Source organism: Atta cephalotes (genome assembly GCF_000143395.1).
Source record: "Atta cephalotes unplaced genomic scaffold scaffold00075, whole genome shotgun sequence".
Lineage (NCBI taxonomy): Eukaryota > Metazoa > Arthropoda > Insecta > Hymenoptera > Formicidae > Atta > Atta cephalotes.
This window is the reverse complement of record NW_012130139.1, coordinates 722987-740140: the sequence shown is the minus strand read 5'-3', so window position 1 is coordinate 740140 and position 17154 is coordinate 722987. Positions and strand designations below refer to the sequence as shown.

The 17154-nt window shown below is 34.7% G+C and overlaps 3 protein-coding genes across 3 annotated transcripts; 1 reads left to right on the top strand and 2 right to left on the bottom strand.

Annotated features, from left to right (window-relative positions):
* Positions 1–1786: 1786 nt before the first annotated feature.
* LOC105624314 (mevalonate kinase-like) lies at positions 1787–3143 on the bottom strand. The gene is made up of 2 exons (XM_012205672.1): positions 2271–3143; positions 1787–2041 (listed from the first exon to the last, which is right to left on the bottom strand). Exons 1-2 carry the CDS (start codon positions 3141–3143, stop codon positions 1787–1789), a joined length of 1128 nt encoding a protein of 375 aa, XP_012061062.1.
* A 1165-nt stretch (positions 3144–4308) lies between these two features.
* On the top strand, positions 4309–8484 carry LOC105624271 (isoleucine--tRNA ligase, mitochondrial). Its single transcript, XM_012205630.1, has 15 exons — positions 4309–4524; positions 4711–4833; positions 4904–5051; positions 5112–5316; positions 5397–5707; positions 5785–5951; positions 6043–6279; positions 6365–6537; positions 6606–6744; positions 6827–6984; positions 7061–7204; positions 7282–7495; positions 7594–7846; positions 7908–8089; positions 8190–8484. Exons 1-15 carry the CDS (start codon positions 4309–4311, stop codon positions 8421–8423), a joined length of 2904 nt encoding a protein of 967 aa, XP_012061020.1. The 3' UTR covers positions 8424–8484.
* Positions 8485–8589: 105 nt separating this feature from the next.
* Positions 8590–14423, bottom strand: LOC105624270 (gamma-tubulin complex component 6). The gene is made up of 15 exons (XM_012205629.1): positions 14231–14423; positions 13917–14131; positions 13602–13837; positions 13430–13529; positions 13004–13360; positions 12828–12938; positions 12585–12755; positions 12220–12512; positions 11860–12079; positions 11543–11774; positions 11271–11463; positions 9502–11170; positions 9219–9428; positions 8968–9140; positions 8590–8890 (listed from the first exon to the last, which is right to left on the bottom strand). Exons 1-15 carry the CDS (start codon positions 14421–14423, stop codon positions 8590–8592), a joined length of 4674 nt encoding a protein of 1557 aa, XP_012061019.1.
* Between the last annotated feature and the right edge of the window lie 2731 nt (positions 14424–17154).

Here is a 17154-nt window from a genome sequence, read left to right as displayed (position 1 = left end):
ATTCTTAAATGAATTCATTTGTGCTATTTGGTAGCAAATTAAATGCATACCCATATCCGCCATTATTAGTGATCTTCTCTCCAAGTGAAAAATCCCGCGCAGTTGCGCAAATAATGTCTAGATTTGGATGTGATATCCAGTGCACGTAATAATCCTTGATTCACATGGATAAGAGTCTGCAAATGTTATAATAGATGACTAAGATTCTGACAGATTATGTACAAGATTATGTACAAGAATTTCTAAGACATCGATGTAAAATCAACTTTAATCTTGATTTTACTTATTGTTTATCTTTTTAAATTTTCTCAATAGCACAAAGCTTGCAGCAATATTGCTGCAATGCGTAATATTTCTACAATATTGCAACTTTTATGCTGTTGAGGTTTTAGAATTAGGAAAAAATAAAAAGTAAATTGAATCTGAATTACATTTAATCTTATATTGGTGGAATCGCTCCTAAAAGGTATAATTATGTATGTATCTATATATATATATATCAAATCATAAATCATAACAAAAATATAATATTAAAGTTCTCAGAATGAGGCTTACTGATCTTTTACAGCAGCTCAAATAAAATAGATGTTCGTACGAAATATAGATGATGTTAGTCTCATTTAAATTCCATATATTTTCAATCCAAAAATTTCAGTAGACATTTTAAATATAGCCTTGATTCTATTCCGAGTAGATTTAATGAATGGATATTATCTTCATTTGCTTGCTTTGCTTAGCTATGGTTTTCTGGCTAATATTCGAGAAAACCAGTCAGATCTTTATGTTTGACACCAATACACCAATGAACATTGTTAATTCTTGATCGAATACGTATATCGAACCATACATATATATGACAGAGTCACTATTGAAGAATTGTATATCAGAAATTCACAACTTTGAGCGTATTTCAAAATATTTATAAAATGTTCACTGTTAAATTCATAGAAGTTTTTCGAAGAAATGACCAGCGATAAAATCAATCCGCAAGACATGCCGCGTAGGATGAGGAGCTACCCAGAGGAGCCTTCTCCAATCGCCAATTCCATTAATATTTTCACGATAAAATATCATAATAATGTTTCTTTCGTTACCAATAAGAAAGAGAAGAAAAAATAATGCTTGTAAACTTAACTGATGTGCATGATTACTTCATTTGTATGTACCAATGTATTCCTTTGACAAGCTGACAAACTTTTCTATTTCTTTAGAAAACTAAACATCAGTAAATTTGTATTTGAAATTCTTGCCAGTAAAATATACGAGATATGTTTTCTAGATATTCTTATATGGTACTGGAAAAATTTATTTGGATAAAATCTGTTTGGACAGCGGATACAAGTAACGAAGTGAACGCCAACGTAATATTACTAAAAAACCCAGATTAAATTAAATGTCATTTATATGTCTATGTAGACATACGCATACATACACAATTGCTAAATAAAAAGAAAATATATATATATATATATAATAGAAAAATATATATAGTATATATATAAGTATAATATAATTTATAATAAATGTCATATACAATAAATAATTTAATAAAAAACATAATTTATAACCAAACATTTTGACATTTTCACATATTATTAGCTAAAATAAATATTTTATTATCATCTCATTATATAATCTTAATATATTTGTATTTTTAATATTCCGTTAATACAAAGAATATATATCAAACTCTACAATATATCTGTACATCACTTGTTATAATCAAGTCATCTTAATAGTACGTTGCTCATATATTTATTTGCCTATTAAATTGTTAATTTTATGGTTATTCAATTCTTATTCCGCTACAATTCAAAGTGGCTATCTTAGCAGGAAAATCATACGACTCCAATATCACGATAAGATCATGGATGTTTTCATCTGTACTATTCGGTAACAAAATGAAAGCATATCCACCTCCACTTTTACTCGCAAGCTTGCCCGCGAATGCAAAATTTCGAGCAATTGCGCAAATAATGTCCAGGTTTGGATGCGACATGCCTAATGTTTTTAGTAGTCCTTGATTCATGTGAATAATATCCTGTAAAACACATTAAAAAAATAATTTTAAAAATTTCCAGCGTATAGCGATATACGGAAATCTCTAAAAGACAATCGTCACAAGTACGTCGTGTAATAAAATTATACCAAAGTAGATACCGAAGTTCAGATAATAAGATAATATATAATACTTACCAATAATGTTTTATAATTATCTGTTATATTAACAAATTGACTGTTATTTTTTTTAAACGATTATATATTTTTACGTCAATAATATCAAGCACATAAATAAACGTAGATGATATTACTTCGATACTATTCAGAATGAAATCGATTAACAAATGTGAATTCTTCAACGCTTCAATTTTCATACTCTTTTTGCTTTTCGTTTTCTTAACATTCGAAAAGACTAGCAGGATTTTCATGCCTGGCAAATTAGAAAAAGACTTTGATGTCAGCGTATTTATTATTCCTTTGTCGAATATTTTTATCATGCCATACGTGGATGTTATGGTATCAATCTTAGTCGAGGAATTATATATAATAGAATCACAATTCTGAGCATAATTTGAGATCTTCAGGAGATCTTGTTTGCCGAATTCGTAAAGGACAGTCCCTTTCTGCAGAAGGGACCAACGCCAAAAACACGCCGCGAGACATACCGCGAACGATGCCGAACTGCCCAGACCTTCACCGATCGGCAATTCCGTTGATAGCTTCACAATAAAAGATGATGATATGTTGATATGTTCTTTGCGGCTTATAAGAATAAGAAGGAAAAAGAATGCTTGTAAACTTAATTGATGAGTCTGATTGCTAGGTTCGTATATGCCGTCATAGTCCGTCATGGAAGTGATAAAATTTTTTACTACTTCGTGCACCGTAACACAAGAAAATATGTTATTGTAATTTTCGCCATAGAAGTGTATATAAAATTGGCGTAAAGGTATTTTCACATGTAACTGGATACTGGAGAAATCTATTTCAATAAACTCTATTCGGACTACTGCTGGAGGAAACGAAGAGAACGTGAGTGTAGTACGCATGTCTAAGCTGGCTGCTATACAAGTGTTGTTACGTCTGTTAGGTTCTCCGCATAAAAACGTCGTACCCGGTGCGGATAATTTGAATCTGTACATACTTTTTTACAAAAAAAATTTTTTTACCTTATAATTTCGAATGTAAATTAAATTTTTCATAAGATTATGTTACTTTCGCAAATGAATATCAGAGAAAATTGTTCACAGATAATATTTATCACTTTCACGTTATATGGTTAAATAGAACGTCTTATAACTTTGACAAAAATAATTTGTCATTAATCCTTATGAATCGTATACACTTTACGCAAAATTTAATAAGACTTTACTTGTCTGCTCGGCTTTTCTTATTTTACTAATTTTTAATAACAGAACAGCTAAAATTGTTCCTTCTTTTTTTTATATACAAATTTAGATAATGCATTTTGAATTATTGAAGCTTTATAAATTGCCAAATTTAAACGTTAATGTTTTAAAGTGACGGAATATATATTTATATATATAATCTGTTAATAATATATATATACATTACCTAAAACATAAAATCAAAGTTTTCCTTGAAATAGCTGAACAATTAAAATTCAGTAAAAATTTAACACCAATCAAATTAGTCTGTCACTTTCTTTAAAAATACTTTGCATTACTTTGCTAGAAGACGGTTAAAGGAACGTAAAAGATAACGATTTTTTTTAATAATAATTTAACAGACAATGACACTCACACAATCGGAACACATACATAAACAGAATTGTAAACATTGAATCTATGAGAGACGGTGATATTATTTGTAGAATATTATAAATTTTTCTCAAAATTTCTCCATTAAAGATAGCGAAAATATAGAAAATATAAATAATTAAAAGTAAAAAACCAAAAATGATATGATAAGTAAATCGAAGAGTTAATACAGGAATAAAAATTTTCAATAGCTCATAGAAGAAATATCGATATCTCACAGTATCGATAGTGAGCGCTTGGAGCTCCGCACAATAAAAGGAATAGGGAACAGAAAATAAGAATATCAATCTATCAGAAATCATGCATTGTGGAATACACGGTTTCTGATAGGTTGAAATTCTTCCTCTGTTCCCTGTTCCTTTTATTGTGTGGAGCCTCTTACTTATCTGAAATAGATCGTAATGCACAGCACATGCGTGTGTCAAGTCGACGAGATTGTGACATTTAAAAATGGCGTAACAGGCTCAAGTGGAGAAACTGAGGTTAGGAGATGAGATTAAAACACAAAGTATCTTTTTGTATTTGAATGATGTCCATACTTAGCGCGAAGATGAGGCGATTGTTTAAGACAACAGGGTTTACTTTGCGGACTTACGCAGAATTCTGTCACGCAATATGGCTGAGAGGCATGAAGAGCGTTGCAAAACAAAGTTATACAAAAACTGTGCTGCTGCCGCAAACCAATTTCCCGGCGCGACTCGGCGGCAAAAAACGAATAGAGATGGATAATTATTTAATAGAGGTGGATTCTCTTTGTCTATTTACTTTTTTTCTTTTTATTTAACATCTAAATCAGAACGTCTGTTTTCCGATAAAATCGCTGAATATTTGCATGCATAAATTCTGGCTGTTATGATTCAATTGTACGAAACAATGATAATCTATATATATTATGATTTATTATATATAGTTGTTGTTTTTGCAATAGAAATGCGGTTTCTTGGAATTATACAACTGGCAGAGGAAGAATCTTGAAGGACCAGACTTTATCTTGCACGATGGACCACCATATGCAAATGGAGAACCACATATGGGTCATGCTATTAACAAGGTTTTTATTGATAAAGAATTTTATGATGCTTTCTGTGCACTAATATTTAGGAATTATTTTGTTCTCTTAGATTCTTAAAGATATTACTTTAAGAAGCAAAATTATATCAGGCAGAAGAGTACATTATATCCCAGGTTGGGATTGTCACGGTTTGCCAATTGAACAAAAAGTACTTAATGATATAAAAGATAGCAATCCTTTAGAAATTCGTCGCAAAGGTATGTTGACATATAAATGTTTTAACACACATGTTTTTCTAAAATTTGCCATATTTGTAGCTGGAAGATATGCAAGTGACGCTATCATAAAGCAGCGACAAGCTTTTACGTCATGGGGCATTATGGCTGATTGGAACGAATCAGGATGTTATTTCACAAACCATATTTCATATGTAAAGAATCAGATGCAACAATTTATAAATCTGTATGACAAAGGACTCGTGTTTAGAGCTTTTAAACCAGTATACTGGTCACCGTCCTCCAGGTATAAATTAGAAATATCCATAAATCATCCTAAAAAAGATTCTTTTAACCTTTGATTTTTTCTATTTTCAATAATTATAGAACAGCATTAGCAGAATCGGAACTAGAATATAACGAATTTCATAAGAGCAAAAGTGTTATTATTCGCATGCGACTTGATACGCATGCATTAGCCTCGAGATTAAAAGATTTGAAAAATAAACCACTTTATGCCCTTATCTGGACTACTACACCATGGTCATTGATAGCTAATCAAGCTATAGCTTTCTCCAATAACATTGTATACTGCATTGTGGAGGACAATTCGAAAAATTTGTATATTCTTGCACAAGAATGTTTAGCTAATATTGAGCAGAAGCTTGGTCCATTAAAATTTATTACGACTGTTACAGGTAAGAGTCAGCTATATTTAAATATTTATTAGACAGCTTGTATATTGAGTGATAAATGAAAAATGATTTATTAATAGGGCAGGAATTAGGTGAAGCCAAGTATCTTCATCCTATTACCAAACAACGTTTGCCATTCTTATCTGGACATCATGTTACGACTGATGTCGGTACTGGATTGGTTCACACAGCTCCCGCGCATGGTCCCGAGGACTTTTTCATCGCTATTGAGAATAATATACCAGTTGTAAGCTATCTTTTATCGATGACAGTGTAATTTACATTCTAGTCAGTTGCATTACATGATTTTATTAGGTCAATCCACATTACTGTTATAGTTATCTTTGATAGACGTCGACGGATGTTTCACCATAGAAGCGGGTGACGAGTTCTCTGGCTTAAATGTTCTAAACGATGGCGTTAATAAGGTCTTGCAACATATCGGTGAAGACGTGTTGCATACTGACACAATTATGCATAGCTACCCATATGATTGGCGAACCAAGAAACCTGTAATCATTCGCGCGAGTCATCAATGGTTCATAGACATAAAGTCTATTAAGGAGAAGGCAATTGTAAGTCAGCCGGATCCTTCTGAACAAAAAACAGGCATGTTATTACGCATTCATCACTCGTGTGCTTATGTCTTTTTTACGCAAGGACAGCATCGCGAATATAAGGATATACCCGGAGCAAAATCAGACGTCATATTTGAATGCATTAGTCACTCAAGTTAAGCAACGACCGTATTGGTGTATTTCTCGACAACGATCCTGGGGAACGCCGATACCAGTGTTGCACAATAAACGAACTGGTGATACGTATACAAGCAGGTAATTTTGCTAATTAACAATACAATTAACAAGTTTCGAATAGGATTACACATACTTTCGTATTGTAGAAAATGGGTTGAGAGATTGTGCAGACTGATGGAACGACACGGAACAAATTATTGGTGGGAGCTATCGATCGAAAAATTAATTGGTCGTGAACTTCGGCAGAAATTAAACGATAATATAGATGATTTCGAAAGAGGAAGCGTATGTATAAAACTAATAATCTCTTTTAACAGAATCACAAATATCAATAATGCATGAAAATTCATGACTATATTTCTTAAAGGATATCATGGATATTTGGTTGGATAGCGGTCTCTCCTGGTCAGTTGTTTTACCAGAACATAAAGCAGATTTATATTTAGAGGGAATGGATCAGTTTCGCGGTTGGTTTCAATCATCATTACTAACATCCATTGCTCTTCAAGAATGTTCTCCTTATAGGTAGCTCACGCAACGTGAAATTTAATTAAATACCTCTCATACATATTTATACATTTATATTGTTTTTTTTCCAAAGCGCGTTATTCGTGCATGGATTTGCTGTAGATGATAAAGCCTCGAAAATGTCGAAATCAGTGGGAAACGTTATAAATCCCGAGACAATTATCAAAGGAGGAGAAAACTTGAGTAAAGATCCAGCATATGGTGTCGACACTCTAAGGTCAGTTAAAAATATTCTCTAATGTAATGTTATTTTTGAAAATAAAATAATTAAGGTTAATAAAAGGAAATTGATAGATGGTGGGTAGCTAGTCATGGATGCCAACACAGCCAGATTCCAGTCACAACCGCGTTATTGCGTGAAAGTCACGAATCTGTACAAAAATTGCGCTTAATCTTACGATTCCTCTTAGGTGTTTTACACTCATATAGTGAAAGAATCACAGTCGAACCGGAATATCTCTATCTTGACAAATACATGTTACATTGTCTGCATCAATATAATAAAAAGGTAAAATGTAAGGATATCTGAAAAATATATATTATTATAAAATATATATTAATATACATTATTTATGTCATTTATAACACTGATTCTCTATCTTACAGATTCAAAATTTATACGACAATTATTTGTTCCATCACGTGAGTAAATTGGTAACGTATTTCCTGGCAAACACTGTGTCGCCGGTGTATTGCCATTTGATTAAAGATAGACTTTACTGCGATGAAGCAGCGTCCCCAACGCGTCTGGCTGCGGTAGAAGTAACGCGTGAAACTCTGACCGTACTTGCGAGATCTATCGCGCCGATCATTCCGCATTTAGCAGAAGAAGTGTGGTTGTACCACCCTGAAAATTTGGGTAGGTGATTTAATAAGAAAGCATTTCCGGCATTATATTATTGTTCGCGTATTATTTACAGCGTCAGTGCCACTGTATCATACTGAATATAAAGTACCAGAAACTTGGCATCAACCAGAAATTGCTAGGCATGTAGAAATAGCTCTAAGTTTGAGAAGCAAGGTGAACATATCGGCTGATCGTAACACATGGGAATTGTCGGGCATCTTAAAAGCTTCGAAAGATGATTATAAATCACTTTCGGTGAGACACTTTCTATAAATCGTAAATTATATCAGTCTCTAACTCGCAATAATAATGATCAAACGTGATTATTGTAAGTCGTACCTGCTTCTTTTCGCAGATGCTTCAAAAAGATCAGGAATCCTCTACATCGGAACTATGTGACATTTTACAACTCTCGTCAGTTATATTGGTAGAATCACCCACGGTAACAGAGACACAGATTGAATTACATAATACTGAAAAAATACTCTGTCAAAGGTGCAGGCGATATCCTGAAGTAGATAAAAACGGTCTTTGCGGTCGTTGCATTAAGGTACTCGATGTGACGAATGTATCATCGATATCCGTGTAAGCGGTGTAGTGGTTAACTCAACTATCACTCACTTTGCAAAATAAATATAAGAGACATTTCTTTTTTTTTGAAAATTAAATTCCTTTTAATGATCCTATATGAGAGATTACTCACATTCTTTTACATTCAATACATCGATCGTAAAAGACGGAATTTAATCACAGTGCTATTGTTGCTTTGTCGTTAAGTCGTACATATCATTTATATTTAAAGCATTAAGAAAATGCATTAGATGCGGCTGGTACCCGCTGGTAGCCAATTTGTGCGCGACGTGTGCCATGTACGTTCGCCATTCGCAAAACGATTGGTACATTTGTTCCAAGCTCTTGAAATTCGGATGGCTGTACTGACTTGTGCTGTCGACAATCCAAGCTTGCGATCTCAAACGATTGTGAAACTTCAATATGATTTTAAAGATATTGATCAAGCAAACGCGCATTTTTTCTCCTCGTGTGTTGAGCATGCACCTAAAATTGGAATGTTATGAGTCGTTATAAGTGTTCGATTCCGGATTGAGAAAAACCAATCAAGTCCCAGAGACTACCTTGAAAGTATCCTTTTAATATAATTCATATGCGAGAGATAAATCTGATCTATTGTCCGAGAATTCTGCAAATCCTTCTCAAACTCATTCCAACTCGCGTGTAGTACGCTACATATTAAATAATTGTGAAGAGCATTCATAAATTGTGTCATGGAGTGCCTATATAACTGCAACTGTATCGAAACATATAAAATCAATAAGAATAATTCTTTGATTTTTTAATATCTCAATATCTGCGATAGACGATTTACCTTGTGATATTGTTCTGAATTAATTGCGTTACGCTCCATCTTCATTATATTAAAGTCTTCCTGTAATACCCATGACATCCTGCCAATCATTATTAAAAACTTGAACACTTTGCTATATTGCAGCATCATCATATCATCTAAAATAATATTCAAGGGCCACGCTATCTTATAATTGAGGCAAAGACATTCTAACACATTCGGATCTGAAATCTGCAAGGAACTATTATTGATATCGGAACAAATATCATAATAATAATAATTCAAAACAGATAACCGCACTTACGTATAACTGGCATGGTTTGTCAACGGCAGAAAGACTCAAAAGTTCTGAATGGGCGTAATTATTGTTGAATGAGTTCATCAGCGCTTTCTCCAAGAGATTCGTAAGGGTAGCGGAATTAAAGAGTTCAATTGGCGCGGATATTGCGTAGAGTCGCGAATAAAGCGAGTCCGTTAGACTCTTTGCGAATTCGCCATTCAAAAGGAAAAAATAACTACGTAAACTGTGCAAATGCGAAAGCATGTTGTGCTCATTCACCAGGTATTTAATGATCGCGTTATTAACTAGTCGGGTTTGTATCTGCAGGGGAATAATGATGGATTTCTCCAAGTATACTTGGAGAGACGTATGATCGATCATCTCAACGTCAGCTATGGTCAGAGACGAAGGTGCAGTCGATGATTTTACATCGGAACTAACACCGAATAGATTCGGCAGCTTGAAATTACTACTCATGGGAGACTCGAAGCATGTTTCTTCTGTGATCGACTTCGTCATATCGTCGGATAAAGACGAGATTTCCTGACCGGCGTTCAAAGCGAATATATCGTCGCTATTGGGTATCTGCGACAAAGGAGTATGAATCGATGCTGTGGTGAAATTGTCGGTCGTACATGACATCGGTGTATCTATATTCTGCTGCTGCATATTATTCGATATCGGCTCGTTTGTTTCATTATTTGTATTGATGGCCTTATTTGAACATTCTTCGTTATTCATAGGTCCATGTATATTCATCGTTTCAACTGTTGGCAGTCGGATATTAGTTGTTGAAAGAACATTATTGTTCATGTTTTCTTTCATATTATTCGAGCTTGATTCACTAATGTCAATTAATATCTGATTATTATCGTTTGTATTTGTGTGATCAATAAATCGTTGATTGTTAGTAAGTATTGTACTGAGCTCATTGTTATTCGGAGTCATACCATACTCTTGCATCAGAACTTTAAGTTTGTTGGTTTGTGCAACGGTCATATTATCTATTCTGTTAATAGCTAAGGACTTAGGCCTGTTAATAGCACCAATAATTCTCTCGGTCATCTCGTTGGCTTCTAAGATGTTGTTTAAACGAGTATTGAGCACACTCGTTTTATCGTCACCATTTATTATAGTATGGATGTTTTTCATTGCTTCGTCACGTAGGAAGTCCTGCAGGTCGCTCTTCTCGTTATTTTTCTTGTAGACCTTATAATTTAATGATGGAGTTTCTTGCGGTAGATATATATTCTGTGTATCCGCTGTAATAGGGGAATTCTCAATTGTAATTTTCTCATCCGATGTAATATCTTTATCGGACTCACAATTTTCGACAGGCGAAACATCCAAGCACTCAATATTCAAAAGATCTTTAGGATTGCTCTGATCGGAAATGTCTGTTGCAGTTACATCCAACAAACCGTTTTCCGCAAAGTTGCTATTTTCATCTTGGTTTGATACAACTTCTGCTTCGGATGTATTTTTATTTTGTTCATCAATATCGACGACTATATTTTTATCGGAACTTAATGTAGTAGCATTTTCTGACATTTCTGTATCGAGTTTCTTTACAGATTTTAAAAATTCTACTCGTCTTTCGAAATGACTCATTCGCGCCTGTCGCCAAATGGCTCGTGCACGATTGCTTTCTATATCAGCAGTTAATTTATCATAATAATTTATAAGATTTTCTCTGAAACAAACAAAACAATTAATACCATAAATATTAAAAATTAAAATTAAAGTGACGATCATTCTCCATCTTCATTTAAATTTAAAATATTAAATCTCACCTCTCGGCTTGCTGTTGTTCCTGCATTTCTTCCTGCTCTCGATTAATCTTTTCGAGCAACAATTTGTCAGCTAGCATTTCATTCTCTTTTTCCTTTTCTTTAATCAAAGCGCTCGCTTCCGCCTGTTGCTTCAATTCTTGCAGTAATTCCCGTTTACTTTGTGCGGCTTTCATGCTAAGTTCTTTGCGTTGCTCTGAACAAAAACATTATGGAAACTGTTACATACGTACATCTTTAATTTAGAACTCGATTAAATCGAAAGTATATCTTACTATCCAGCCTCAACAACGTTTCTTGTTGTGCGCGTATCACAAGCTCAGCCGTTTCTCTCTCGGCTTTCTTTTCATCTTGAATTGCGGATAAAAGAGATACAATTGGTCCCAATGCCGCTTCGCCTTTACGTTCGTATTCCTGACACCTTAGCAATTGTTCTCGCAGCATAGACACACTCAAGCAGACCCTCACTTCCGGTTGAGCGTTGAGAGACACGTTACATACAGAATTCTAAATGCAAACATTAAAATATCTTTTTATTGATTCACAATTAAATTTATAAAAACAAACAAGCTTCAGTAATGAACAGTAGAACCTTGGGACTGCAAATTTTTAAGAGTCGTAACGTCTTTCCACATTGCAATATTGACTCCGACAATTCAGATAAGAAACCAGGTACCGATTCGGTATCGATTGCAAAACTCTCCGTCCAAAACTTGCGTCCTCTCTTTCGCAGATAATGAGACCGTGCTTGAATCATAAATTCTCCGTAAATATCATCACACGTCCCCTCGAACAACCAATTTTGCAACAACCTACAAGAATAATTAGTAAATATTTATCTGATTTAACATTTTTTACCTTTTTGTGAACAATACTGAAACAATGATAACAATAATAAAATTGTGAACAATAATAAAATTTTTGTGAAAAAAAAGACATGACGTTTTCTCACCGAAAATAGACTTCACAGCATGATTTTAATATGGAATAAAACACCAATGCGATCTTTGGATTGGTGACTTTGGTCACCTCTTTATAAATATGTGTCAAAATTCCACTGCCACCGCCTAAAATATATTGATTTGTGCTACAGCCGCACAGTCTCGCGACTTCCACGATTAAACGTGCCAGCGGATGAATCTGTTTCAATAGACTCAACAATCCAGGAAATTTATGTCTGTTAAGAACCCTTTGCAATGCCGAGCGATAGTAAAGGAGTAGTTCTTTGATATTGGCGCACATTGCCTACAATTGAATTATATATAATTAAAAAATATGAATAGAATATATCATAAAAATTCATACAATTATATGTACCTTGAATATGAGACCGTGCTGCTGCAATTTACCCGTTTGTGGATCGGGCATGACAAGACATGACAAACACTTGAAACTATTGCCCCAAGAAATTGCTTCTTGGCAAGTAATTTTCAGTGACTCGAAGCTTATGCCATGCACTGTAATGTTCTCCTCCAATTTAAATCCTGTCTGAAATAAGACTATCATAACATATAAACTCGCAACTACGCGCTAGCGTAATAGTAGCATTAAATCACGTACCACAGTATCATATTTAAAAGAGTCTGAGTCTATACCAAATAACAACAATTTGACGTCCGATAAAAATTTCTCAGACGAAACCTCCGACATTAGGGATATGGAATTCATTACCTATAACATAAAGAGAACAATTTTTGCATGATATACATGATTTGCACAGGCATCATCGTCTTTACCTTCTTTGGCAGCAGTGATAAAATACTTGTTTGTCTTATCCTCGCTAAGTGCAGCGCGGTCTCTGGCAGATCAGTGACAAATAACGACTGTTTGGAAAACTCCGGTGCTCCAAGAGATTCCCACGTTCGTAATTTGGAGACACAATCGTCAGAAAACAATATCTCTTTCCATATTAAATCAATGTTATTTGCAACACTTTTTGATTCGTTTGTAAAACTACGATCGGATTTTTCTGATGACACAGCACAGAAACAATTCTGAATTTGATTATCTACAGACTTTATCCATTCACAGGGTAAAGTTATATTTGACATAAATCTTGGTGTAGATAAATATATTTTATTTGTTTGTTCAACCTGATAAAAAAAATATAATTCATGTATTATAAACAAATATATAAAAAAATATATATGTATATAACTTACCATAATATGTGTTGAGAAAGGAGCAAGTATATTAGATTGTTTTGCTGTCTTTTCAGTACAGCTCGATATGCAGGGAGACATTTCAATAGTGTTATTATATCTAAAATAATAAATAAAAAAACTAAAAATATTTGTTTACAGAAAATAAGGCTTAACATCATTGTGATCATACCTAATTTGGATACCTAAGATGGCTTTTGATACACACTCATCTTCGAAAGATACTCTGCTAACAAAATTGGTCACTGTGTCTTGCCTGGTACAGGTTCTGCGTATGCCCAGCATTGCCTCAAACTTTTCTGGCAAGATAAAAGATTCCATGGGATATGTTTGAAACATTGGTACACCATTCGTAGATGTAATATCCTCAGGCAAGAAAGGATTGGTTCTACCATAGTGAAATACATCCTAAACAAAATTTGATTCACATTAGCTTTGACATCAATTCTAAAAACTGATTGTACGATCAAACAGGCGAAATAAGTACCAATGCAGTTCCTGTATCAGTCTGAAAATTTTTGAGCTCTATCAACAACTGTAAGGTATAAATTACAGTGTCTGTGTTATCCTCCTCGGAATACAGCTCGCTTATCAAACTTTCTAATTTTTTCGCCTCTGACACGCGTTTCAAGGCTAGCCTGAGAACGAAGGCATGCTTCAAGATCTCCACTAGGGGATCAATATCAGAGTTTACTGCATTTCCTATAATTACGATCAACAAAATATTATTATTTGAAAAAAATACATGTATTATTTTTTATGTTTATTTTTGTTCTGTGGATTTAAGGCATACAAATGTACCTTGATTGTATGTTTTATTACTCTTATTTAACAATATCTCATAAGCCTTCGAGCGAAAGTTCTTCACTATTTTGACATCGCTCTTGGGCGGCATGTAGGAACTCCCATTCTCTGAACGATTCCTCTGCAACGTGTGCTTGACCAGCTGCGTGATGAGCTCGTAGATGTTAGCGTCGTCCCGTTCTAGATCCATGATCGAAATACTCTCTCAACCGATTGTTGATTAATCGTTGCGACGAGTCGCGGGAGACGGCGATTATTTTCATAGTGCCATAGTCAGCCATAACAACGCGACTCGCCTCGCGCGGAGATGGAGTTGGAGGATTCTGGAATTGCGAGGACCCGGAAGACCTCTAGTGGCGACTGGCAAGTCGTGAAACGACTGATCACATAAAAAATGAATGAGCGAGAGAAAGAGAGATGTATATTGATGATCTGTTTTCTGTTCCTGCACTAGACTCTCTTTCTCACTTCCGACAAATATCAAACGTATAAACCTTTCTCACTTTAAATTCAAAAAGTGTACAGCTAGTTCAGCCACAGAAATTAGACCTGATCATGAAGATGTTGGAAGATGTAATCACCGGCGACATGGCAACATAAAATACGGCGCCATTAAATGAAAAATTGGGGACTGAAACTTCAATCGAATTGACATTCTTCTCGATCGAATTTGGAACTCGAAAAAAAAATTGGGAAAAAAATTTGGGGAAAAAAAATAAAAAACACGTGGAGATGGGGGAATAAATGGGGAAAAAATGAAAGGAGCACAACGAAATGACGATGTAGTATTAATTTTATTGCGTTATTATACATATGCACACATACATGCACATCGTGACATTGAAGAAAAGTGTGTATGTGTATATGTAACGCGTACGTATACCTGTTTCGCATATCGATCTTTCGCGAGCACACGTGACACACTCGCGTCCGCGAACATTATCTTATTATTTGCTGCGTGTGTACACGTATCTCGCACACGTATGTACGTATATGTATAATAATAGTGACATACGTCGCTCGTGATACGTATGTATCAACACTGTACAGCGTGTAATCCTTCTAGCAGTATCATCCTTCAAAAACCACCCTTTGTTGTGCTCATGTACGTCCGACTATAGAAAAATAAACGTTTCAGATAGAATGCTCGCTCTCGCGAAAGGTGCGAAAAATAAATTTCGTTTTTCCTTCCCTTTTTCTTTCTTTTTTTTTTTGCCTCTTTATTGCACCACGCTCTTTTCCGATCTCCGTATAACGCATTTACGTTCAATCCTACTGCCCCTCCTTTTGCTCCATCGTAAATCTAACGCTACTATGTGTCGTTTTTTCCTGTTTTTTTTTAATGTTTATTTTTATCTTCTCTAACGCCGATGTTCTAGGGGAATCGGCGAGTTTAAGATTAACTACGATTGCACGAGAAAAGTAAACCGATCGCAGGAGGAATCGAGTTTGGCATCATTATCGTCGATCGCATTATCATTTTTCCTCTCGACATTGTTTTACAAAACTCTCTCGCCTGTCTTTCGCTTTCGTTTTACCTTTATCTATTTTTTTTTCTTTTAATTTGAAACAGCTTCTCCTATATTAATTAAAAATGAGACTATTATAAATGATTAGATTAGGTGAACCATTTCATTGTGACAATGAAATAATCGACCATATTCGAAGGGCGGCGAGAACTCGGAATGAAAAAAAAAAATTCAAAAAAATCTTTGACGGAAGATATTCTCTTCCCCCTTGTCTTCCCCTACTCCTCGCCGGACCAGCGACATGCGCATGTGAACTCCCTACAGGAGAAGTATTATATTTATACAATATGTTCCCGTGTATAGCCGCTCGATCAGCTCGAATTAGATTCTACTAACATAAAATCGCGTCCTTACATTAATTATACAATGTAAAACATACATTATAAGGCTCTATTTTTTTGTTTCCTCTGGCTCTGGTAACAATCTCTAACAGAGACCACATCGTTAACGTTACAAAAGCTCGTCGGTTTTATCCGCCCGTTCTTTATCAGCTTTCTCATTGTCATACTGATATTCTGCATCTTATCTTCGTCTTTAGATAGAATGTTCGATTGAGCGTTAAAAGAGCGCTAATTGTAATAATCTATTATTTCAGCTCTCTTATCACTTTGCCTATCGTTAATCTTCATTAGTCGCGATGACGACGCCAAGCTGGTGCAAGCGATAATACGAAAACAGAAATCGCGCGAATGAAATGGATGTCGGTCAGCGAATTCAGCTATGGATAAATCGCATTTTCGCTCCATTCAATTCAATGGATTACACTGGATAACACTCTCATTTTTTCTTCTCTTCTTCGTCTATTTAATATATCGGCTAAACGCTGAATGGCACACGTTACCGCATCACATTATTGCAATTTGATGTGTCAGCGCAACAGCTGCTGTTACTATTTTGGATGACCTTCGATCAAATAAGCTCCATATACATATATACTATATCTTCTGCCGAAGTTAACAAGTCATAAAGAGAAAGCATTTAATAAAGTATATATATATCTTATGTACATTGACTGTTGTTGAGAAAATCATGTTGAAAACATGAAGTCTAGGATAGGAAAAGTGTCTTCTGCTCGTTCTTTCTCTTAGTGATTGATTTTCTTTTGCGGGCTCGTACACACGACAGTTTCTCGCAATTCTTGCGAGAACATAGAACTGACGCTCGATCTCGATTATGTGCAGTCTAAAGCAGGTTATGCGGTTAAAATAAAATGAAGTTTGCTGTGTGTGTGTGTGTGTGTGTGTGTGTGTGTGTGTGTGTGTGTGTGTGTGTGTCGACGACGACGAGAATAAATAAGTAATAAATAATTAGTTACGTTACGTAACGTAAGAGTAGTGTATAAGTATTATACTTAGTACTAATATGTACTACTACTTACTTAGTTAGTAAGTA